General features: G+C 42.7%; 2 protein-coding genes across 2 annotated transcripts; both read left to right on the top strand.

Moving 5' to 3' along the window:
- The first annotated feature begins 1,244 nt into the window (after positions 1-1,244).
- LOC137734734 (glyoxylate/hydroxypyruvate reductase HPR3-like) lies at positions 1,245-24,776 on the top strand. The gene is made up of 3 exons (XM_068474007.2): positions 1,245-3,571; positions 4,437-4,979; positions 24,546-24,776. The coding sequence occupies exons 1-2, from the start codon at positions 3,116-3,118 to the stop codon at positions 4,959-4,961; spliced, it is 981 nt and encodes a 326-aa protein (XP_068330108.1). The 5' UTR covers positions 1,245-3,115; the 3' UTR covers positions 4,962-4,979; positions 24,546-24,776.
- Positions 22,668-24,776, top strand: LOC148695770 (glyoxylate/hydroxypyruvate reductase HPR3-like). Its single transcript, XM_088696299.1, has 3 exons — positions 22,668-23,264; positions 23,904-24,446; positions 24,546-24,776. The coding sequence occupies exons 1-2, from the start codon at positions 22,809-22,811 to the stop codon at positions 24,426-24,428; spliced, it is 981 nt and encodes a 326-aa protein (XP_088552425.1). The 5' UTR covers positions 22,668-22,808; the 3' UTR covers positions 24,429-24,446; positions 24,546-24,776.

Below are 24,776 nucleotides of genomic sequence, written 5' to 3'. Positions count from 1 at the left end.
AATCATACTGTTCAACGTGTTGAGCAAGTTCGTACATATCTCGAATGTTTGCCCCCAGAAACTTCTTTTTGTATTTGACGTCCAATCCATTGAGGGCAATCCTGACAAATTCCACTTCGGGGAGAGGCACTCGGCACCAATTCCTGGCCGACTTAAACCTTGTTAGGTATTCCATTGGAGATTCGTTGGACGCTTGAGCCATCCTGGCCAACGATGATACAGACATTTCCATCCCTGGCCGATAGAATTGTTCATGGAATTTCTCGACTAACTCTTCCCAACTCTGCACGGAGTTGGGTGGGAGACTAATGTACCAGGCGAAAGCTGAGCCTGTAAGTGAAAAATTAAACAGCCGTAATTTATAGAAGTCGCTATTGACGTCTCCACACTGCGCTGTGAACCGAGCCACATGTTCTAATGAGGATAAAGACGATTCCCTGGCGAAGAGACTGAAATCAGGGATCTTAAACCCTCGTGGGTATTCAAACCTTTCCACATAAGCCGGGTATGGATGGATGAATTTTGGAAACTTTGGCCCCTTCTTTAGAGCCGAGTCAATCATTCTCTGGACTTCGGTCATGTTTACGGAGGCGGCTTCTTCTCCCTGGCTTGGTCCCTCAGATCTATTGCCCGGTCCACCTCTTTTATCTAAGGTGATTGGTTATGGCCGGGCGGACCCTCTCTCGGCTTGTATTGGAATATTAGTAGAAAGCTGCCGAGGCTGGCCGACCTGGCCATCTTCGAAGGCTTTACTAACCAACAGTTCAAGCATCCTGGTCTGTGTATCGTTGTTACTTCGTATTGCTTCCAGTAAATCATTCATCTGTTGACCAATCGACCGCTCGACCTGTCGATACTGTTCATCGAGTCGTTTCCGAAGAAACGACCTAGTTGGTAGATCAGAACCCTCCCCACCATCGTCGTCGTAATCTTCCACTATTCTTTTCACGAACTTGCCTGCTGTTTGGTTAGGGACCTCTGAGTTGTGACGTTGTCCACCGAGATAGATTTCATTCTCTCGGCGTGTTACACTTGTGGCCTCGGGCGGCGCAACAATGATCAGATTTTTTGCACGGTGCAAATCCTGCCCAAGGCCTTGCACTGGTAAGTCAGCTGTTGACTTTCCCATGATTGTTTTCTTCTTTATAGACCGTGTCTCAATGGTCATGAACTCCGAAGGTTTAGCACAAAGGTCCCACTGGGCGTGCCAAAATGTTGACTCTAAAAATTACAAAAACCTACGTGGCGCGCAGGCCGAGTAACTAATAAGCTAACTACGTCCTTCGGTTGAATGCGGGGCGTGCCAACTCGTCGGCCGAGCTCGGCCGAGGAGTAAAATTCGTTGATGTCGCGTTGAGCACGTCGTTGACTTCTCTATCTTGCGATTGCGACCAAGGAAGGAACCCTCTCGGTCTCTGGGTTCTATAGCCTGAAGACAAGGCTACTAATTCTGCGGAGTTCACAAATCGTCGGAGCCCGATTCGGTCACTGTGATTATATTCGTAAGAGTATAAGCACGTCGAATCGAGACCAAACTGTATGGGCACAGGTACTCAAACGTGATGTATGTCTTGATGGTAAATGTAGTTCGGCCGTCGGAATGCCGAACCCTGAAACTTACTTGCGAGTATCCAATCATAAAATCACTCGGCGTCCAGTACGCCGAGTAACGCAATTCGTAACACCTGACTATGCCGAGAAAGCTAGCAAGGTGACCTCTACCAACAAGGGTTCGAAAACCCTTCTCGGCCGAGACTTCAATAAGTAATCGGTCGGCCTCGACGCAGTGCTGTTTATCCAAACTGAAGGTGCTTCTCGGTCGGCTGATTCTGCGGCAGCAGTGTTGTTTATCCAAACTGAACGTGCTCACCTTGTGCCTCCACAGTGCTGTTTATCCAAAGTGAAGGTATGTTGGTAGAAAAAGAAAAGGAAAAATCTCAAGGTATTTGAGAGGTTTTGCGCAGGGCAATTGTATGCTGGATTGAAGGGGCTTTTCTGTTGCATGATTTCTTGTATTTATAGCACCCCATTCCTTGAGACCGATTTGCATCCTGATCTGGATTGGGAGTCCTTGTCCCGTTTCAACTCTAACTCGAACAAACCTACTCCCACTGGGATTCTGAACTTACCCCATTTTCGAGGCTTTATTCTTTGCCGGCCGAGAATCCTGGTCATACCAGGACTTCCTCGACCCTTTCTGTTTATCTAGACTACTTCTTAGGATAGGACTTGTCCGACCCTGCCAACTGGCCCGGGATTTATCATTCGGCCCATAGTATTTGACACAGCCTTGGGCCGAGCACATCCTGCTGCTTGGCCCAACAATATTATTTTGGGCCCAAACAAATGGCACAACCTACAATTCATATATCCCAAGTCGGCACCGAAAAGAGTTTAAGAATACAAATATCTAAATTGTAAATAAAATATGTGTAATCCACACCGTTTGTTCGTGTTCCAATTGTGAAGCCCACCAATAACTAACTTCGGTGAATGACAAGTTATAAATGCCACACTCCCATCAGTGTGCAAAGAAGGGTGTCCTATAGCATGTTTTCTTGTAGTGTTGGTATTGAATTCGTCATTCACGAGATTCGAACCTATGACCTCTCACTTACAAGTGAAGAGAAATATTACTATGACCTCTCACTTACAAGTGAAGAGAAATATTACCAAACTGTAATACTGAATGGCAGGACTCGCTTTTTGCACAAGTTCGGCTAGGAACCCCAATTTCAAAGGAATATACTCTCGAAATATCCAAACATCAATAAAAACTTAACCAAACTTCAAAAAATTTTAAATCTATTAAAATTTCTTAAAAATCAAATTATATGCATAAACGAGACAAATTTGAGACAAGCTGTACGAACTCGAATTATATATCAAGCGGATTACAGCCCATGCAAACAAAACAAACACGTGACACAATTACGGGACTAATATTTTGCATGTCCCTAAACCCAACCGGCATCTAATTGAAAGAAAATGTTATTAAAACGCATTAAACATTAATCAATACTAGGAGAGATTCATCTCCTTCCCGATCCCCAGTTCCAGAAAAACATCACCCAATTGTCCATAGTCCCATAATCCCACGACTAAAAATAATCCAATGGCACAGGATAATCCCACCCAACTCCCTCAAGTCCTGCTTCTTTTCCCAAATCCCTGCTTCACAGTCCTGGAGTCCAAAGCCTCTCACAAGTTCCACTTCCTCAAAGCCTGGGACTCCCCTCTCCCTCAGGCCCAGTTCCTCCAGTCCCACGCTAACTCCACCCAGGTCCTCCTCTCCTCCGCCCTCGGACCCCCCATCACCGCCCAGCTCCTCCAATTACTTCCATCCTTGAAGCTCCTAATCACCCTCAGCGCAGGCCTCGACCACGTTGACTTTTCCGCGTGTTCGGCACGCGGCGTGCGCATTGCCAATTCCTCTCCAATCTTCGCTGCCGATGTCGCTGACATGGCTGTAGGGTTGTTTCTGGATGTCATGAGGAAGATTTCGGCCGCTAATCGGTTTGTCCGGGATGGGTTTTGGGTTAGCCGAGGAGATTTTGTTCTTGGTACCAAGGTCATAAATTCTTAGCTTACTTGCAGTTGTTTTGTATATGTGAATTTAATCGATAAAATTTTTTTAGTGCTCCGGAACATCAGATACTTCGAGCATTTCAAACTACAGAAGCGCACTTTTTATTTGTTTGTTGCTGATGTGATGTGAAAATTAAAGATTGTCATTGCCAAAATACAGATTTTGATTGATTGGTTTTTATTTGCTTTTAATTCTTCTACGTTACATCAGCGTATGTGATGCTCCAGTTTTATCAACCGCTACAGCTGCTAGACTGAAATATTTAGATTAGAGCACGCAAATTCCACTTTCTATTGAAGCAATGAATCCTATTTAGTATTTACCGGTGCATTCTAGAAAATTTTTTTTGGTGGGGAGCCTGAAATTGGTTTGTAATATAGTGGGAGCTATATTACAAATGAACAGAGTTTGGAGGATAAGGAATTTTCGCACAAATGGGAGCAGTTCTTTAGAACTTTATAATTCTGTTATGTATTGAAATTTGGAACTTTATAATTCCACTCTTTATTGAAGCAGTGAATCCTATACACCGGTGCATTCTAGAATTTTTTTGGTCGAGAGCCTGAAATTGAATTTAGTTCTCTTCTCCTTATCATGTCAAATCATTGGTTGTAATATAGTGGGCCCGATTCTAACTTGTGTAGAGTCTTGAATTAAGGTCAAGGATTGTTACAGTCTACAGATTCTCGAAAACAAATGAATAGAGTTCGGAGGAGCAGTTCTTTAGAACTTTATAATTATGTTATATATTGAAATTTGCATATAGATACTTCAACTATGAATCTATCTTCTTCTCTTTTTCTTTGTGGTAGCGATTTAAAGTGGTTTTGATGACTGGAAATTTCAGGTAGGAGGGAAGCGAGTTGGTATAGTTGGATTGGGACATATTGGCTTAGAAGTTGCTAAAAGACTTGAGGCATTTGACTGCAAAATCTTGTACAACTCAAGGAAGGGAAAACCATCTGTTTCTTACCCTTTCTATTCCGATGTTTGTGAACTTGCGGCTAACAGCGATGCTCTTGTCATTTGCTGCGCGTTGACTGCTCAAACCCGCCACATGATTAACAAGAACGTCTTGTTGGCATTGGGAAGAGAGGGAGTGATTGTTAATGTAGGGCGTGGAGCTATTATCGATGAGAAGGAAATGGTCCGGTGTTTGGTGCAAGGAGAGATCAAAGGTGCAGGCTTGGATGTCTTTGAGAATGAGCCTGAAGTTCCGAAAGAGCTGTTTGGACTAGATAATGTTGTTTTGTCGCCGCATAAAGCTGCCTTGACAGCAGACTGTTTCACGGATTTGACTGATCTAGCAATGGCGAATTTGGAGGCATTCTTATTAAATAAACCATTGCTTTCCGAAGTGGTGAATCATTGAATAGCCTTATGTTCGCAGGTTAGTACTTTCATAATTTTGTGTACCAACTTGCTTGCAATCGATTTGTTTTTTTTTTTTTTTTTGCTACTAAGTTGGTACGAACACTTTTCAGAGCAGGGAATATAACCTGCTTCTGCTTTACTCCTTGTTGAGCGTGTTCATCCTCCAACATGGCTGAAGAAAATCCATTAAGATCAGATGCTGAAAGTTCACCGGTGATTTCATCCGGGAATATGCCTGAGATGGATGTTAATCCAAATCAAAGGTTAAGCTCAGTTCTGTTGAATGAGTTTAACTATTTGCCTTGGTCGAGAGCTGTATCCCTCGCTCTAGGTGGAAGGTCCAGGTTAGGGTTCATAAATGGGAGCATCAAAGTACCTGATGCTTCCTCACCAAACTATGAATCCTGGCTTAGCAAAGATCAACTGGTTATGTCGTGGCTCATCAATTCCATGGATCGCAAGCTAGCTGAAATATTCAGCTATTCGGAATCCTCATTTCAGCTATGGGAGACTGTCAAGGAAATGTATGGCAGTCAGAATAATGCTGCACGAGTCTTCCAACTGAAAAGGGACATATCCAATCTTCAACAAGAAGGTAAACCATTTGTGCAACTCTTAAGGAGCATGAAAAGCATGTGGAATGAATTAGAAACATATCGTCCTCATACGATCGATGCTGCTGTGATTCGCAAACGAGCAGAAGAAGACAAGATATTTCAACTTCTGTCTAGTCTCGATTCGGAATATGAAGATCTACGAAGTCACATACTCATGAACTCTGAACTCCCTTCCTTCACCAGTGTATGTGCAACAATCCAACGTGAAGAAGTGAGGAGGAAGGTCATGAACATGAGTACAAAGGCTAGTGTACCTGATGCCAGGGCGTACCTGACCAACGAGAGGAAGTACAAGGGAAAGTACCCACATTTGAAATGTCAACACTGTAACTATACCGGTCATGTCAAGGAAATGTGCTGGATTTTACATCCAGAATTAAAACCGGACTTCATGAAGGACAACAAGGGTACACAAAGGATGAACCGTACTGTACATCGTGCCAATCATGCTTCTGCCTCTACTTCTAAGGGGTCTGACACATTAAAAACCTTCACAGCAAATCCTGCTGAACTCATGAATGAGTTTGCATTGTACCTTCAAGGCAGGAAAGGAAGTGCTGGAAGCAACCGAGGAGACAACTTGGAAGAAGAAAACTCGACGGCTTTACTAGGCAAGTTTGCTGGTTTCCTAGAGGACTCCAAAGCCATACCCCAAGAAGATATGCAAGGTATCATGAAAGCTTTTAAAACTGCTCTTAATATAAATATGTTGCATGATTTTTGGGTTGTGGATTCGGGTGCCACAGATCATATGACCAACCATATATCTAAGCCTAATAAGTTTGAAAAATTATCAAATTCCTCTCAAGTTTCAACTGCAAATGGGGAGAATGCGAGGGTTTTAGGAAAGGAAAAAATAAACCTAATGTCTGATGTTATTGAGTCAGTGGCCCTATATGTTCCTTCCTTTCCATTTCAACTTCTTTCTGTGGGTAAAATCACAAAAACCTTGAACTGTTTGGCCATATTCTCCCCTCACAATGTCATTTTTCAGGATTGTGCCACCAAGAAGACGATTGGTGAAGGGTTTTTCCTAGACGGTCTCTATTACATGTCAAAGAACAATCCCAGGGGGTTCCAAGTCAAGTTCAATCCCATTCAAGAGAACCAATTGTGGCATCAACGTTTAGCTCACCTGGCCCCAACCATTTTGTCGACCTTGTTTCCAAATCTAGGAAAGGATGTAACCTCATGTGAAACCTGCCATTTGTCTAAAGCCACTCGGTTACCTTTCAAATCTTCATTGTCCAGAACTAGTAGATGTTTTGAACTAGTCCATTCTGATGTATGGGGACCTATTAATGAATCTTTTGATGGTTATAAGTACTTTGTGATCTTTGTGGATGACTTCTCTCGAGTCACATGGTTATATCTTTTAAAGTATAAGCATGAAGTAATGGAAGTGTTCAAAGACTTTCATAACCTTGTTAAAAACCATTTCTCCTCTCAAATCCAAACTCTCAGATCTGATAATGGTACCGAATACACATCTCATATCATGAAACATTATTTAAGCACTCATGGTATCATGCACCAAACAAGTTGCGTTGGTACACCTCAGCAAAACGGTGTTGCTGAACGAAAAAACCGTGACTTGCTTGAAAAAACTAGAGCTCTAATGTTACAAATGAATGTACCAAAGAGATTTTGGTCTCAAGGGGTTATGGCAGCTGCCTACATCATCAATAGACTCCCCAGCCGAGTCTTGGAGTTCAAATCCCCTCTTGAAGTTATGAAAGACAGCAAGATCGACCTCTCACATCTTAGGGTTTTTGGCTGCGTATGTTTTGTCCACATTCAATCTCATCACCGAGACAAACTAGATCCCAGAGCTGCTAAATGTATATTTCTTGGTTACTCTTCTTCACAAAAGGGGTACAAGTGTTATAATCCCCAACTGAGGAGATTACTTGTGTCCAAAGATGTTCAATTTCATGAAACTAACCCTTTTTTTGGCAGACAATGTGAAATGACAAGCCAAGGGGATAGTAGTATTTTAGATGTGTTCCCACTGCCAAACATCGAGCTTGAAGCCTCATCAGAACAAGGTCACAATCATGAAGTCACAGATGGTGACATTGACGGCTGCACCTCAGGAGATACACTGCACGGAGGTGGGGACAACCAAGATGATACTCACACTGAAATTCAAGGTGTCAATGAATGTGAGACACCTACTCCTGCTCCACGCCGAAATCCAATGCGTGCGAGACAACTTCCCACAAGGTTTCAAGACTTTGTCACCTACAAACCCGCACATCCCATCTCCAACTATGTGACGTACAGAAGAGTGACACAGAAACATGCATCCTACCTAAGTAGCATTTCACGATATAGTGAACCTCAGAGCTTTGATGATGCCAACAGCCAAGGAGTGTGGAAGAAAGCAATGAATGAAGAACTTCAAGCCCTAGACCAACACAAAACCTGGACCATCACCAAACTTCCAAAAGGCAAGAAAGCCGTGGGCTGTAAATGGATCTACAAGTTCAAATTCAATTCAGATGGATCGATTGAGAGACACAAAGCAAGGTTGGTGGCTCGGGGATTCACTCAAACGTTCGATGTGGACTACAAAGAAACATTTGCACCGGTGGCAAAAATGAACTCAGTCAGGGTTCTATTGTCTGTGGCTGTAAACAAGGGGTGGTCCATGTACCAAATGGACGTAAAAAATGCATTCTTGCACGGTGATCTCCAAGAAGAAGTCTACATGAAGTTGCCACCGGGGCATCCCCAAAGCAATGAACCTGACTTAGTGTGCAAATTGCACAAATCTATCTATGGGCTGAAGCAATCTCCCCGAGCTTGGTACGCCAAGTTAAGCTCAGTACTCATCAGCATTGGTTTCAAAAGTAGCAATGCAGATTCCTCTCTCTTTGTTCGAACTGGAGCAGTGGGCAAACTGGTTGTACTGATCTATGTCGATGACTTGATAATCACGGGGGATAATCCTGACGAGATCTGCAACCTGAAACAATCTCTCAAACAAAGGTTTGCAATCAAAGACCTTGGAATCCTGAAGTACTTTCTTGGTATAGAAATGGCAACCTCTCACAAAGGACTATTCCTTAACCAACGGAAGTATGTCCTGGACTTACTCAAGGAAGCCAACATGATCGATGCAAAACCTGCCATCACCCCCCTCGACAGCAAAATGAAACCTACCTTGGATGGCACGCCACTCACGGATATCAGCTATTATCAGAGGCTGGTGGGTAAATTGATTTATCTAACCATCACCAGACCCGACATCACCCATTCTGTGAGTGTCGTGAGCCAATTCATGCAATCCCCAACACTCGAACATCTGAATCTTGTTAAAAGGATTCTACGTTACTTGAAAGGTTCTGTGGGACGAGGTATCTTCATGAAGAAGAATGAAAATACCCAAATCATGGGATATTGCGATGCTGATTGGGCAGGCAACGCCATCGATCGTAAGTCCACTACTGGTTACTGCACATTTGTAGGTGGAAACTTGGTCACCTGGAAGAGTAAAAAGCAAACAGTCATCGCCAGGTCAAGTGCAGAAGCCGAGTATCGTGCCATGGCTTCAACTGCATGTGAATTGATATGGCTGAAGGGTCTTCTGTGGGATTTGGGTGAACCAACCACACTTCCTATGTCCTTATTTTGTGATAACCAGGCTGCTATGCATATTGCATCCAACCCAGTGTTTCATGAGAAGACGAAACACATTGAAGTTGATTGCCACTACATTCGGGAACAAGTTCAGTCACAGGTGATTCAGACACACTACACCCGTAGCATTGACCAACTGGCCGACATCTTCACCAAGCCTTTGGCCTCGCATCAGTTTCAACGTCTTCTGTCCAAGCTTGGCTCCATAAATCTCCTGGATCCAGCTTGAGGGGGAGTATTGCAAGTACCAGTAGGTTATTAGGGTTCCCTAGTCTAGGTTGTCAACTCACCAGTAGGTTATTAGGGTTTCCTAGTCTAGGTTGTCAACTCCCCTTAATCATGCCTTAATTTCAGCATTGTTGTTTCCCTTAATCATGCCTTAATTTCAGCATTGTTGTTTCCCTTAAATTAAGGAAGGTCGGCCTTGGCCTTCTCTCTATTTATGTGTGTTGTATATTGTAATTACTTGAAGAATGAAATACAAAAAACACAACAAAGAAAATCAACACACCAACAATTATATAGTTGGTAAAGAGAAGATGCCTATTTTCCTTTCGCCATAAGGCGTTGCAGGGCATTAGAGCAACTCTACCCCTACAGACTTTGCGCCAGCATCCTGCCTATTTATCCACTTCAGTGAACAGTAATAGGTCAAAGCATCTCCACCCCTAAAAAAATGTGCTGGCACCCAGTCTAAAAATGCACTGGCACAAACGGTCTTTACCCCTACAAAATGCGTTGGCACCCAGTCCATTTAAAATATTAATAATTTTTTTATAAAATAATAAATTAAAAAAATAGTTTTAATTTTGGATAGGATTTTTATCCAATCTCGTAAAGCTACGTGTCATTATCCGAACGTACTATTTTGTGAATAGATTTCCGCTAAGATTTTTAACTAATCGCGACAAGCCACATGTCACTTCCTGTTTACAATAATTTAGGCAAGATTTTGATAAGATTTTCAACCAATCTTGTCACGCCACGTGTCATTATCTGAACGTACTATTTTATGGATAGATTTCTAATAAGATTTTCAACCAATCACGAAACGCCACGTGTCACTTCCTGTTTACAATAATTTAGCCAAGATTTCGATAAGATTTTCAACCAATCACATAGTGCCACGTGGCATTGTCCAGAACCTCATCTTTTCTTTTTTTGTCCATATAAACCCTACATCCCTACATCCATCCTGACACTAAACTCAATTCTTTTTTTTAGCTCAGAATCCTTCTTTACCGTTTTCAAATCTTGAGTTCTTACAATGTCTTCTTCAAGGAGAGTGTATAAACAGTTGCAAGAGCAGGAGAAAAGGTTGTTGGCACAACAGGAAGAATTGGTCAATCTTGATGAAGATGGAGGTGGAGATGAGGCCTTCGCAATGGAGGAGGATGAGGATGATCACCATAGAAGGCGGAGGGCCTCACATTCCCACCATATCATGGAAGCTCTGGGTCAGATAGCCAAACCCAGACGTGAGGCAAACATCAATAGAAGAACAGAAAGACGAGGTAAAGACTTGGAAGATTATTTTATTCCCAACAGCGTTTTCCCTAATCATGTTTTTAGACGTCGTTTTAGAATGCAATGAAGTTTGTTTGATAAAATCATGAGTGCTGTTTGCAACCATGATCCATATTTTGTGCAAAAAGAGGATGTTTTTCATGTTCTGGGTCTTTTTCCTGAGCAAAAAATTACGGCTGCCTTACGAATACTTGCATATGGAGCATCTGCAGATCAAGTGGATGAGATCGCAAGGATGGGAAAAACAACTGTTCTGGAGTCCCTGATGCGGTTTTGCTCTGCAATTGAAGTCCTCTACACCAATGAGTACTTTCGGAAACCCACGCCAAGGGACATGCGAAGGCTTTTAAGGAAGGGTGAGATGCGAGGCTTCCCTGGCATGATTGGAAGCATCAACTACATGCACTGGACTTGGAAAAATTGTCCAAGTGCGTGGCAATGAGGTTATGGCACATCATTTTGGAAGCGGTGGCTTCATTTGATACATGGATTTAGCATGCATTTTTTGGTGTTCCAGGAGCTCAGAATGACTTAAATGTCCTTGCCCAATCTCCAGTGTTTGACGAACTGCTACAAGGAAATGGGCCGAGATGCACATATTGGGTTAATGGTAATAAATACGAGGGACCATACTACCTTGCAGATGGCATTTACCCAAGGTGGTCAACATTTGTCAAAACCGTGCCACATCCACAGAGTGAAAAAGAAAAACACTTCGCAAAGTGTCAAGAGGGGTGTAGGAAGGATGTCGAGCGTTGTTTTGGTATCCTGCAAGCTCGTTAGGCGATTGTCAGGGCTGCAGTTAGAATGTTTGATGTCGAGGCTCTTCGATCTATCATGATGACGTGGATTATTCTCCACAACATGATTGTTGAAGACGAGTATGATTATGATGCCGTCGATGAATACGAGCCGGATCCGATGAACAACTCAAGAACACAAATCTACTATGCTCATGACCGGACCGAAGATCCCTTGCAACACGAGCCGTTGGAACGGGATGAACATTACAATGAATTGATCGTTCAGCGATACACTTCATTGCAAGAGCCATACTGGCACATAACCCGCCAAAATGACTTGATTGACCACCAGTGGGGATTGCTCGAAGGCGAAGATAATTAAAATAAGGCTTGTGGTTGAAGAATAAAGTGTATTGTTTTTTAAGTAATCTTATTTAGTATGTTTTTTTTTTTTTTTAAGTTTATATGGTGAGGTTATGTAATTTTATTTGGTGCTTTTTTTAAAAGTTTATTTGGTGAGTTTATGTAATCTTATTTGATGTGTTTAAATACAGTACAAAAATTACATAAGAAATTAAATGAAGTTTGGTAGGCCCATAATGCTTCATTTAGCTTTAAATGCCACATCCTAGGCCTCTCTCTTACCGTTTTTTCAAGAATGCCGATTAATACCTTATTGCTTGCTTCGGCCTGCCCATTCGCTTGTGGATAATACGGCGTAGACTGCTCAAGTTGGATATTCAGATTCGCCATGTATTCCTTAAACCTGTCGGCTGTGAAGATTGTGCTATTGTCGGTTATGATCGTTTCTGGCATGCCAAATCTGGTCACAATATTTTCTTCTACAAAATTGCAAACTTCTTTGGTTGTTAATTCGACGTATGATTTTGCCTCGACCCACTTAGTGAAGTAGTCGGTTGCCACTAATATCCATGCATGTTTTTCCGCTCCAGAAGATGGCGTGATTTTGCCGATTACGTCCATTGCCTATCCTCTGAACGGCCATGGTTTGGTAATCGAGTGAAGTAACTAAGCCGGGGCTCTCTATATAGGTCCATGAATCTGGCACTCTATGCATCCCCGTGCGTATTCGATGCAATCCTTTAATATACTTGGCCAAAAGTAATCGTGTTGTTGGAGCAACAAACACATTTTGTGTCCTAATTGGTGAGCTCCACAAATTCCTTCATGTACTTCGACCAATACTTAGACAGCCTCTTGTGGGCCGAGGCACAGTAATAGTAGCTCATCCTCACCCTTTTGGATATAATTCATTCTGGTATGACGCGTAATTCGTGGCGTGGACCTTCGTTCTCCGGTCGTGTTTATTGTTGGGGTTATTGAGATAACGCAAAATCATCTTTCTCCAATCATCTGGTAGTGTCTCCACAGCACATACTTCCACGGGGTCTCCTCACTCTAGTAACGATGGTAAAGACATCACTCTCATGCGTATCACGTGATTACGCTGAAGAACTTGCTGATTAACCAGAGCTGGGTAAGATCGCAGGACTGTGGGTGTTACCCGGCCTAGCTTGTCCCTTGTGAGTTATGCTCTAGAGGCGATTTGGGCAAGGTTGTCGGCGTCAGTGTTTCGGCCACACGAAATGTGCTCAAATGTAATTCGTTCAAACGACTCGGCCAAATAGGTGGCGACCATGTGATAGGGCACTAGAGTACAACTCATGCAACGAAAAACGTTGTAGAGTTGGTTAATCACCAATTTAGAATCACCAAGGATGAGGACACGGGTTGCTCTTAAATCGTGCAGGACGTGAAGGTCGATGATAAGAGCTTCATACTTGGCCTGATTATTCGTACAGCCGAATTCTAACTTGAGAGAGAAATACCAGCGGTAATGGTCAGGGGATTGAATGGCAATACCAACACTAGCCGAGGTTGAGGTGCTGGAGCCATCAAAATGCATCGTCCAGTGGTTGTCACGTGTTTTGACTAAGCCGATGTCAACATCGCTGCTCCTAAAGCCATCAGGAGAGGGGTGATGGGCCAAAAAATCGGTAAGGGCTTGTCCTTTGACGGCCTTTTAGGGTATGTACTGCAAACTGAACTCTGATAAAGCCATTGTCCATTTCACAATTCGGCCTTTAACGATAGGCCGAGTAAACATGTAACGAATAACATATGTTTGGGCAATAACCTGCCTAACTGATGGAAGCATGTAATGCCGAAGTTTTAATTCGGCAAAAAACAAAGCTAAGCAACTTTTCTTGACGGGTGAATAATTGATTTGCGGCAAATTCAGATTTCAGCTAAGATAAAAGATAACTTGTTCACGCCCAACATTGTTATCTTGCGCGATGAGGTAACCGATGGACTCGTTGACTACTGAAATGTACAGCTTGAAAGGCTTACCGCAACGGGGCGATACTAGTACGGGTGGTGAGGTAAGGGAAACGTTGATTTGCGTGAAAGCCGTTTGATGTTCTTCGTGCCACTCAAACTTGTCGGAGTCCTTAAGTTTTAGAAATGTAGAGAATGCTTTCATTTTGCCTGCCGAATTAGCTATGAAACGGTGGAGAAAATTTTTCTTCCTAAGCAACGATTGAAGTTGCTTCTTGGTCGCCGGGGGTGGAGTGCTAATGAATATGCGAGCTTTATTTTCGTCGACCTTGATGCCACGATGGTGAGATCCTCCATTGCTGCTCGGTAGCGGCCTAAGGCTCAATGATTTTTCTTCTGCGCTAAGGCTAGCATCTCATCCCATCTTTCATCTTATTGCTTTGAGCTCTCTTCGGGAAAGTGTAAAAGTGTAACCTGCTGCTCCTTGATTTCACATAAACTCACCAGAAAGCCCAAAAAATTACTGGCTGATACACCGAAGGCGTATTTGGCTGGGTTTATTTTGAGATTATGTTGACACATACGAAGGAATACTTGCTGAAGATCATCCAGGTGTGTTCGGCGGCGTTTTGATTTCATAACCACATCATCGATATAAACTTCTACGACCGTATCGATCAAATCATGGAATATCGTATTTATAGCTCGCAGGTATGTGGCGCCGGTGTTCTTGAGGCCGAATGGCATGACGACCCATTCGTAGGTACCGAGTGCCCCCAGGTAACAAAAAGCGGTCTTATGAACGTTAGCTTCAATGATAAAGATCTGGTTGTAACCGGCTTGGCTGTCTATGAAAGACAACATTTCATGATTGGCTGCAGCATCAATTAGTGAATTCGAGATTGGCATTGTGTATTCATCCTTGGGAGTGGCCAAATTTAAATTACGGAAATCGATGCAGATGCGGAGGGCTCCACTCTTCTTTTAACACCGGGACGATATTGGCCAACCATTCGACATACCGAGTGGTCCGAATAAACTCGGCTTTCAAAAGCCGAACTAATTCGTCCTTTATGCCGAGTTGTACTTCTATCGAGAACCGGCGTGGGGGTTGTTGGAAAGGCTTACACCCTTCTTTGATGCATAACTCATGTTCAATAAGGTTTCGGTCAAGGCCTGACATCTCATGATAATTCCATACGAAACAAGCTTTAAATTCATGGAGCAGTTTACAAAGCTCGACCTTTATGGGGGGCGGCAACAACGCACTGATAAACAATGGTCGAGGCTCATCAGCTGTGCCAACATTTATTTCTTCCAATGGGTCCTTGACCTAGGGCCAATTGTGTTCGAGTTCGGCCGATGCGGCCTGAACTTTGTCGAACGATAAAACAAGGCCATTATCCGCTTCGTCCAAAAATTCTATTAAGTTTATGCCCGATTGTAGTTGCTTACCAATGGCATACCAATGAGCCAGCAGACGTTCCATGGTGGATGAAACTGCGGCTTGACACCTTTCTTGTTTGGCGGTGTCAGTCATCGGCGTTGGTAATTAGATATGTTAAGCCAAATCCTGTTATACAATCTCGGCGCCTACCTCGATAGCTTTCTAAACTGAAATTCAAGTCGGTCGTTCGTCCTCGTTCAAACCCTGGAGGGTGATGTAGCCGACGTGATCATCATAATAATGAGCCTAAATCATGTTGGTTTCAAATGGCTGATTATTGGCTGGATGAACTACGACCGATTTGCCATCCCAAAAGATGAGAACTTGGTATAACGATGAAGGAATGAAACTTGTTTGATGGATCCAGTCACGACCGAGCAATGCATTATAGTCAGTCTTTGAGTCAATTATAAGGAATACTGTCACATGGTTATGACCTGCAACGCTGACTTCTAATGGGAGCACACTTTTGGTTTGAGACTTGTCGCCGATGAAGTTGCTCATTGTTATCCCTGATGGTATAAGCTCATCATTGGAATGGCGTAATGCCTTCATGATGGAAATCGGCATGATGTAAGTTGTGGCACCACAGTCGACAAACACCTTGGAAATGAGGTATCCTTCAATATGAGCCGTGACATATAACGGCTTTAAATGTTGGAAATTAACAGAAGGAGAGCGAGGAAACAACTCGGCTAGGGCTGCCTTAAGTTTGTTGCCTTTACTTATTTCCCCATCTTCCTCAGTAGCGATGAAATCCACTTGTGTTGCTTATTCGGCAACCACGTCCACATCCAAAAAATTTGACTGATGGGTTCTAGGTTGAAATTCAACCGGTAGGACATGGACCATGCTGATTTCCATATGCTCAATGACCAAAGGACCCATCGGGTCTTGGTTGTCGACTTCCAGATTAGTAGTGTCTGCAATTGGATTATTTAGCGCCTCAGTATGTACCTGCTCCTAGGGCGTATGGACTAAATCTATTCCATTCTGGTCATCTTCCTCGAGCCTGTTTATTGCCGAATAGTGATTTCATTCTTGTAGTGCTTTACGGGCGTGTTCTTCATAAGCAATTCGGGCATTCCGTGTGTCCAGGTATGCATCTAAACGCGCCACACGATTTTCCTTATCGGTCGTAAGGCCGAAACGAAACACGGCTAAGAATACTTCTAAATGATATCACAGATGTTGAAGGTCTTCGAGTCAAAAAGGTAACTCGGCGGTGTCTATATTTGTGTATGGGTCGACCTCAAACCCGAGGACTCAACCCTCACGTATATACTGGAACCTAGCTTTCATTGCCGAATCGGTAGTTTTCTAGATAATTTGCTCAGCATCAGGGCAAGTTAGTGCTAGGTCAAGGGCTTTCTGACATGTCTTGGGCAGTCCGTACAAGTCATTGGCAGAATATTCCTTATGAAATTCCCGTATGTACTCCAAGGATTCACCGAGGAATGGAAGGTGCAGATTGCGTCGTACTTTTACTAAACGTTCTTACAGTGGTAACGGGGGAAATTACTTTTAACTTCTTGGCTGCCACCGGGTAGTCAAATTAGTCTGTGCTTTTTGTCGTCGAGCCATGCAATATATCCGCTGGCGATGACGTTTTTGAGACTTAGATAACGCAGTATACAAGCCAGTTGGAAAATTGTAACTGTACCAACATTGGTCACGTGGTTTAGGCGGCTTGAAGGTTTTTCGACCTACTGATGAACTTGAGCTTCCAGAGTTGCGCGAGTAATAATCCTTATTATAGAATGGCGCGTCAAAGTCAAGACGTCATCTGACTGGGGTTGGGTCTTTTGCTTGTACCTGTAGGCCTAGTCTCTCAAACACTTGTCGTCGTTGGCCGGCACTGAGTTCCTTCAGTGGTTTTGCTGCGGCCGTGGATGACGGACATAAAGTTGGTCCGAAGATGTTATCTTTTTAGGTTCAATTCGTGTTTTACAGTGGTCGCACAAAACCATTGATTCATCAGTTTGCTCAGAACTAGATCCTGACATGGGTTCAACGAGGGCCAGCCCTGAAGACTCCTTGGGTGGTGCATTTGAAAATAAATCAAGCTTAAGTCTCGGCTGACCACCTTGCTTACGGACATGCTGTACCGGGACGAATTCAGCCTTCCCTTTTCCTTTATTTCTAGGGAGATGAGCATCCACCATACCAATTGTCGTCGATAGGAAGGGATTGACATTAACCGCTATCTATTTCTCAGGGAATTTTAACTTACCCTTCTCAATCCAACTTTGAATCGCATCACGAAACACGACGCAATTATTGGTAGCATGCTTGTTTGAATTATGGTACTTGCAATATGTTTTGCCTTTCAATTCTTCGGCCTTAGGAATGTTTTTTCCTAGTTGAAGTTTGATGATCTTTGCTACCAACAACTGGTCGAAAATTGCATCGGCCTTGGTGATATCAAAAGTGTAAACTTTTGATGTTTTAATCATCTTTTCAGAGGCCGAGCGAGTCTTGGCATCTTTGGAACTGATTTGAGCTAATGCCCTGCAAACGTATGGCTTATTTATCACTATTTCAGCCGTGTCCACATTGGCGTATTGGGGGTCCTCGCTTTCGGCCAATGTGTAGCTGACCGTGAGATTCTTGTATATTTTTTTCCCGAGATGGGGACTTTGATATTTTTTTCCTCTCGGAGCAAATAATCATACTGCTCAACGTGCTGAGCAAGTTCGTACATATCTCGAATATTTAACCACAGGAATTTCTTTTTGTATTCCACGTCCATGCCGTTTAGGGCGATTTAGGGAGAGGTACTCGGCACCAATTCCTGGCCGACTTAAACCTTGTTAAGTATTCCATTGGCCATTCGTCTGAAGCTTGAAGCATCCTAGCCAACGATGAAACGGACATTTCCATCCCTGGTCGATAGAATTGTTCTAGGAATTTCTCGACCAATTTTTCGCAACTCTGGACGGAGTTTGGTGGGAGATTAATGTACCAAGCAAAAGCTGAACCTGTAAGTGAAAAGTTAAATAGCCATAGTTTATGGAAGTCGCTATTAACATCCCCACATTGCATCATGAACTGAGCTACATGTTCTAACGAAGATAAGGACAATTCTCCGGCGAAAAGACTGAAGTCGAGGATCTTGAAGCCTTTAGGGTATTCGAACTTTTCCACAAAGCCAAGTACGGATGTATGAATTTTGGGAACTTTAACCCTTTTTTTACGGCCGAGTCGATCATTCTTTGGACCTTGGTCATATTCACGAATGTTGCTTCTACTCCCTGGTCAGGTCCATTAGACCTACTGCTTGATCCACCTCTTTTTTCCAAGTCAATTGGTTGTAGACAAGCAGATCCTTTTTCGACTTATAATGGAACATTCTTAAAATGAGGCTGTCGAGGTTGGCCGACATGGCCATCTTTGAAGGCTTTACTGACCAATAGTTCAAGCATCATGGTCTGTGTATCACCATTGCTTCGTATTGCGTCAAGTAAATCATTCATTTTCTAGCCAATCGACTACTCGACCTGCCGAGATTGTTCATCAAGTCGTCTTCGAAGAAACGACTTAGTTGGCAGATCAGAACCTTCCCCACCATCTTCGTTGCAATCTTCCATTATCCCTTCGACGAAAATGCCTGCCGTTTGGTTAGGAATTTATGGGTTGCGAGGTTGTCCACCGAGATAAATTTCCTTCTCTCGACGTGTCACACTTGTAGCCTCAGGTGGTGCAACAATGATAGGATTTTGTGCTTGAGACAAATCTTGTCCAGGGCCTTGCACTGGTAAGTCAGCTGTTCACTTTCCCATGATTTTTTTCTTCTTTACGGACCGTGTCTCAATAGTCATGAACTCCAAAGGTTTAGCACAAGGTCCCACTAGGCGTGCCACAATGTTAACCCTTAAAATTACAAAGCCTACGTGGCGCGCAGGCCGAGTAACTAATAAGCTAACTACGTCCTTTAATTGAATGCGGGGCATGCCAACTCGTTGCCAAGCTCAGCCGAGGAGTAAAATTTGTCGATGTTGCGTTGAACGCGTTGCTGACTTCTTTATCTTGCGATTACGGTCGAGGAAGGAACAAATCTAGGCCTTCGGATTCTCAAGCCTAAAGACAAGGCTGCTAGTTCTGCGAAGTTCACAAATCGTCGGCGTCGGATTCGGTCACAGTGATTATATTCGTGAGAATATAAGCACATCGAATCGACACCAAACTATATGGACACAAGTATTCAAAGGTAATGTATGTCTTGATGGTAAATGTGGTTCGACCCTCAGAATGCCGAACTTTGAAACTCACTTGGGAGTATCCAATCATAAAACCACTTGGTGTTTAATGCGCCAAATATCGTAACTCGTAATACCTTACTTCACTGAAAAGGCTAATAAGATAACCTCTGCCAATAAGGATTCGAAAACCCGTCTCGATCGAGACTTGGATAGGTAACTAGTCGGCCTCGACGCAGTGCTGTTTATCCAAACTGAAAGTGTTCCTCAGTTGGCTGATTCTACAGCAACAATGTTGTTTATCCAAACTAAAGGTGTTCGTCGGTTACCTTCACAATGCTGTTTATCCAAACTGAAGATGTGTCGGCGAAAAAAAAATAAATAAAAAATCTCAAGAAATTTGAGAGGTTTTGCGCAGGGCAGTTGTGTGTTGAATTCGAGGTCCTTGAATTGCACCCTCCTTTCTCTATTTATAGCAGCAAAACCCAATCCTAACCATACTCAAACTAGGACTCCTTACTCCAATCCATCTTATCTCAGCCAATCCCACTTCTATTAGGACTTTGAACTCACCCCCTTTTGAGGCCATATTCATTGTTGGTCAAGAATCCAAATCGCACTAGGACTTCTTTGACCCCTTTGCTCATCCGAACTACTCCTTCTTGCGATAGGACTCGACCATCCTTACTGAATGGCCCGAGACCACCAGGCAGCCATAGTGTATTTAAAACAGCTTTAGGCCGAACATAAACCTACACTCGGCCCAACACTATTATTTTGGGTCCAAACAGTTTTGTAAATTGGCACTTCACCAGTTGAAAATTGAAACGAAGAACACCAACCAGAACTATTGATCAATCCATCCTTTTCTTAGTCATTCTATCGTTCCAACTTCCAAGCTGATCGTGACAATCTTCTTTTACTTGTTTCTTTCTAACTTGCTCCTCACTTCACTTGTCCCCCCAAAATTAATAACACGTGGACTAAAACAATGAACTAAAGAAATTATGAAATTCAAAGATGGAAAGTCTTCAGTTCGAATTGGGTAATTTTTATTAATAAAGTAACAAATGAATACAAACTCACTCGCACTCAATCATTAGACTCATCGCACATAAAGGAAAACCCTCCATGTGATGTTGGTCACCAAGCTCCTCCGCCAAAAGCCAAACCCACTCGCACTCCTTCTCACGCGCCACCTCTCCACCCCCTCAAAACTCCACCACCACTACCCCTTCAAACCCCCCACCCCCTCCTTCCAAACCCCTAACACCATGACCTTAACCCTGTTCATATCCCCAAGAAAAAGTAGAAACCCCAGTACCATCTACCGCCATCCCTCAGCCGTGCGGCTCAGATGCCTATGCATTTCGATTTGCCCTTAGATTTCAAGTACAGCGATACCGAGCGTAACCCACCAGTGAGGTCCCTCAGGCTGCGAGAGCCTAAGTACTCGCCTTTTGGGCCGGGGCGAATCGACCGCGAGTGGATCGGGGTGTGTGCCCCAACCGTGGACCCAAAGGTGTGGTCGGTGGAGGGAGCAAATAAGGACCTGAAGTTAGAGGAGAAAAGAGGAGGAGGAGGAGAGAAAAGGTTCAGGGAGAGCCTCTCAGTCCAACTAAGAGGAAAATCTTGGTGGAAAAGTGCCAGAGGCCTAAAACCAAGGAGTAATGATATTCATATCATGTTTTTATACCACATTTTTATACCACCTTAGATGGCATTTGACGTAGACAGCCACATCATTTGAATTAATCAGATTTTTAAATTTAATTCATTATTTAATAAATTAATAATTAAGAAAAACTAGTTAATTAAATGATGATATATAAATAGTCTTTCTCGCTCATTTCCTTGGTTTTACAAATGTTTCAAATGATGTGGCTGTCCACATCAGATGTCACCTAAGGTGGTATAGAAATGTGGTATAAAAACATGATATGAATAACATTACTCTACCCAAATTAATTTGCCTCTTGGTTTTGAGTAATGTTATTCATACTATGTTTTTATACCACATTTTTATAACATCGTAGGTGGCATCTGATGTGAACAGCCACATCATTTGAAAAAGGGTAAATTACACAAAACTACCTCAACTATTGGGTATTAACAGTTTCATACCTCGTCTTTAAAAAGTTTCAATGTCATACCTTATCTTCGAATTTGTTGCAATATCATACCTCCCATCAATTGTCTGTTAATTCCTTCGTTAAAATGTTGACGTGGCTTGAGGCAGGACCCATTTTCTATTGAAAATTAATTAATTATTATAAAAATAAAATAAAATAAAAACAAAAGTCCCAAACCGAGATCCCATTCCCCCCGAAACCCCGCATTCCCTTCCCCCCCAAAACCATCTTCCCTGTCGGTCCCCCTGCCCTCTAAAACCTTCCTTCCAAGCCCAAAACCCCTCCCCCACCACCCCCCCCCCCCACCCCTCTTCTCCCTCCTGAGCCTCCCAACCATCTCCCTCTACTCCACTCTCTTCACCTCCCCTCCCATTCAAAACTTTACAAAAAAAACAAAAAACAAAAAAAAAATCAACTAAGTGTGGTGGTCCGACTTCGAAGGGAAGGAATGGGTCCCGCCTCAACCCAGGTCAGCATTTTAACGGAGGAATTAACAGACAATTGATGGGAGGTATGACATTGCAACAAATTCGAAGATAAGGTATGACATTGAAACTTTTTAAAGACGAGGTATGAAACTGTTAATGACTCAATAGTTGAGGTAGTTCAATGTAATTTACCCTTTGAAAAATTTGTAAAACCCAAGGAAAGGAAGAAGAAAGATTTCTCGTATACCATAATCATCATTTAATTAACTAGTTTTTCTTAATTATTAGTTTATTAAATAATGAACTAAATTTAAAAATCTGATTAATTTAAATGTTGTGGTTGTTCACATCAAACGCCACCTCAGATGGTATGAAAATGTAGTACAAAAACATGGTATAAATAACATTACTCTTTTTATTTTACTGGTCCAAAAAGCATAATTCATTGTTGAACTCGCTTTTAGCACGAGTTCGGCTAACAAAGCCCAATTTCAAGTGAATATACCCTCAAAATCTCTAAAAATCAATAAAAACTTAACCAAATTTATAAATTTGTTAAAATCCCTTAAAAAAGAAAAAGAAAAAAAGGATAGGTATTTTGCATGTCCCTAACCCAACCGGCATTCAAGTCGAATATTATAACATGTTAACGCATCCCAACCGGCATCTAAGTCGAATATTATAACATGTTAACGCATTAAACATTACTCAAAACTAGGAGAGAGTCGTCTCCTTCCCGAATCCCTAGTTCCAGAAAAACATCGCCCAATCCCAAAGTCCCAAAAGTCCCAGGACTGAATAATCCAATGGCACAAGATAATCCCACCCAACTCCCTCAAGTCCTGCTTCTTCACCCAAGCCAGTGCTTCACTGCCCTGGAGTCCAAAGCCTCTCACAAGTTCCACTTCCTCAAAGCCTGGGACTCCCCTCTCCCTCAGGCCCAGTTCCTCCAGTCCCAAGCTACCTCCGCCCAGGTCCTCCTTTCTTTCCCCAGAGAAACCCCCATCACCGCCCAGCTCCTCCAATTACTCCCCTCCTTGAAGCTCCTAATCACCATCAGCGCAGGCCTCGACCGCGTTGACTTGGCTGCGTGTCGAGCCCGCGGCGTGCGGATTGCCAATTCCTCTCCAATCTTCGCTGCCGATGTCGCTGACATGGCTGTGGGGTTGTTTCTGGACGTCATGAGGAAGATTTCCGCTGCGAATCGGTATGTCCGAGATGGGTTTTGGGTTAGCAGAGGAGATTTTGTTCTCGGTTCTAAGGTCATCACTTCGTGGCTTACTTGTAGTTATTTTGCATACGTGAAGTTTAATAGGCGGAATTTTTTTTGGTGCTTGGGAACATAAGATACTCCGGACTGTTTAATCGATATAGTCATACTCTTTATTTGGTGATGTGATGTGAAAATTAAAGATTGTCAAAATACAGATTTTGTTGATTGGTTTTTATTTACTTTTAGTTCTTCTACGTTACATCGGTGTATGCGATGCTCTAGTTTTATCACCGGCTACAGCCGCTAGACTGAAATATTTAGATTAGAGCACGCAAATTTCGCTCTTTACTGAAGCAGTGAATCCTATACACCGGTGCATTCTAGAATTTTTTTGGTCGAGAGCCTGAAATTGAATTTAGTTCTCCTCTCCTTATCATGTCAAATCATTGGTTGTAATACAGTGGGCCCGATTCTAACTTGTGTAGAGTCTTGAATTAAGGTCAAGGATTGCTACAGTCTACAGATTCTCGAAAACAAATGAACAGAGTTCGGAGGAGCAGTTCTTTAGAACTTTATAATTATGTTATATATTGAAATTTGCATATAGATACTTCAACTATGAATCTATCTTCTTCTCTTTTTCTTTGTGGTAGCGATTTAAAGTGGTTTTGATGACTGGAAATTTCAGGTAGGAGGGAAGCGAGTTGGTATAGTTGGATTGGGACATATTGGCTTAGAAGTTGCTAAAAGACTTGAGGCATTTGACTGCAAAATCTTGTACAACTCAAGGAAGGGAAAACCATCTGTTTCTTACCCTTTCTATTCCGATGTTTGTGAACTTGCGGCTAACAGCGATGTTCTTGTCATTTGCTGCGCGTTGACTCCTCAAACCCGCCACATGATTAACAAGAACGTCTTGTTGGCGTTGGGAAGAGAGGGAGTGATTGTTAATGTAGGGCGTGGAGCTATTATCGATGAGAAGGAAATGGTCCAGTGTTTGGTGCAAGGAGAGATCAAAGGTGCAGGCTTGGATGTGTTTGAGAATGAGCCTGAAGTTCCGAAAGAGCTGTTTGGTCTAGATAATGTTGTTTTGTCGCCGCATAAAGCTGCCGTGACAGCAGACTGTTTCACGGATATGACTGATCTAGCAATGGCGAATTTGGAGGCATTCTTCTCAAATAAACCATTGCTTTCCGAAGTGGTGAATTATTGAATAGCTTTCTGTTCGCAGGTTAGTACTTTCATAATTTTGTGTACCAACTTGCTTGCAACCCATTTGTTTTTTTTTTGGCTACTAAGTTGGTACGAACACTTTTCTGAGCGGATGCAGGGTACAAATAGTTGATACAATGAATAAGGCAACGAGAGAAGAGGAGGAGGAAGAAGTGTCATATTGCTATTTGTATTTGTTTGCGGAGTTATATGATTTGCAACGAATAAGGCGACAAGATAATTATGACGGATTGATTGTTAGATTCTCAATCTGATTTCATGCCTTGTGAATGTTGGAAAATTTAAATTATAATTTATTATAATATGAAATTTATTAATTGAATAGAAA

The sequence above is a fragment of the Pyrus communis genome, chromosome 7, assembly GCF_041283825.1.
Source record: "Pyrus communis isolate YQ-2024b chromosome 7, ASM4128382v1, whole genome shotgun sequence".
NCBI lineage: Eukaryota > Viridiplantae > Streptophyta > Magnoliopsida > Rosales > Rosaceae > Pyrus > Pyrus communis.
Note: the sequence above shows the minus strand (reverse complement) of the source record. Positions and strands in the feature narration are given on the sequence as shown.

Excerpts from the sequence above, each read along its gene's own strand:
- LOC137734734 (XM_068474007.2), top strand. The coding sequence starts at position 3,116 with ATGGCACAGGATAATCCCACCCAACTCCCTCAAGTCCTGCTTCTTTTC. Across the intron at positions 3,572-4,436 it reads ATTTTGTTCTTGGTACCAAG|GTAGGAGGGAAGCGAGTTGG; the intron begins GTCATAAATTCT and ends TGGAAATTTCAG.
- LOC148695770 (XM_088696299.1), top strand. The coding sequence starts at position 22,809 with ATGGCACAAGATAATCCCACCCAACTCCCTCAAGTCCTGCTTCTTCAC. Across the intron at positions 23,265-23,903 it reads ATTTTGTTCTCGGTTCTAAG|GTAGGAGGGAAGCGAGTTGG; the intron begins GTCATCACTTCG and ends TGGAAATTTCAG.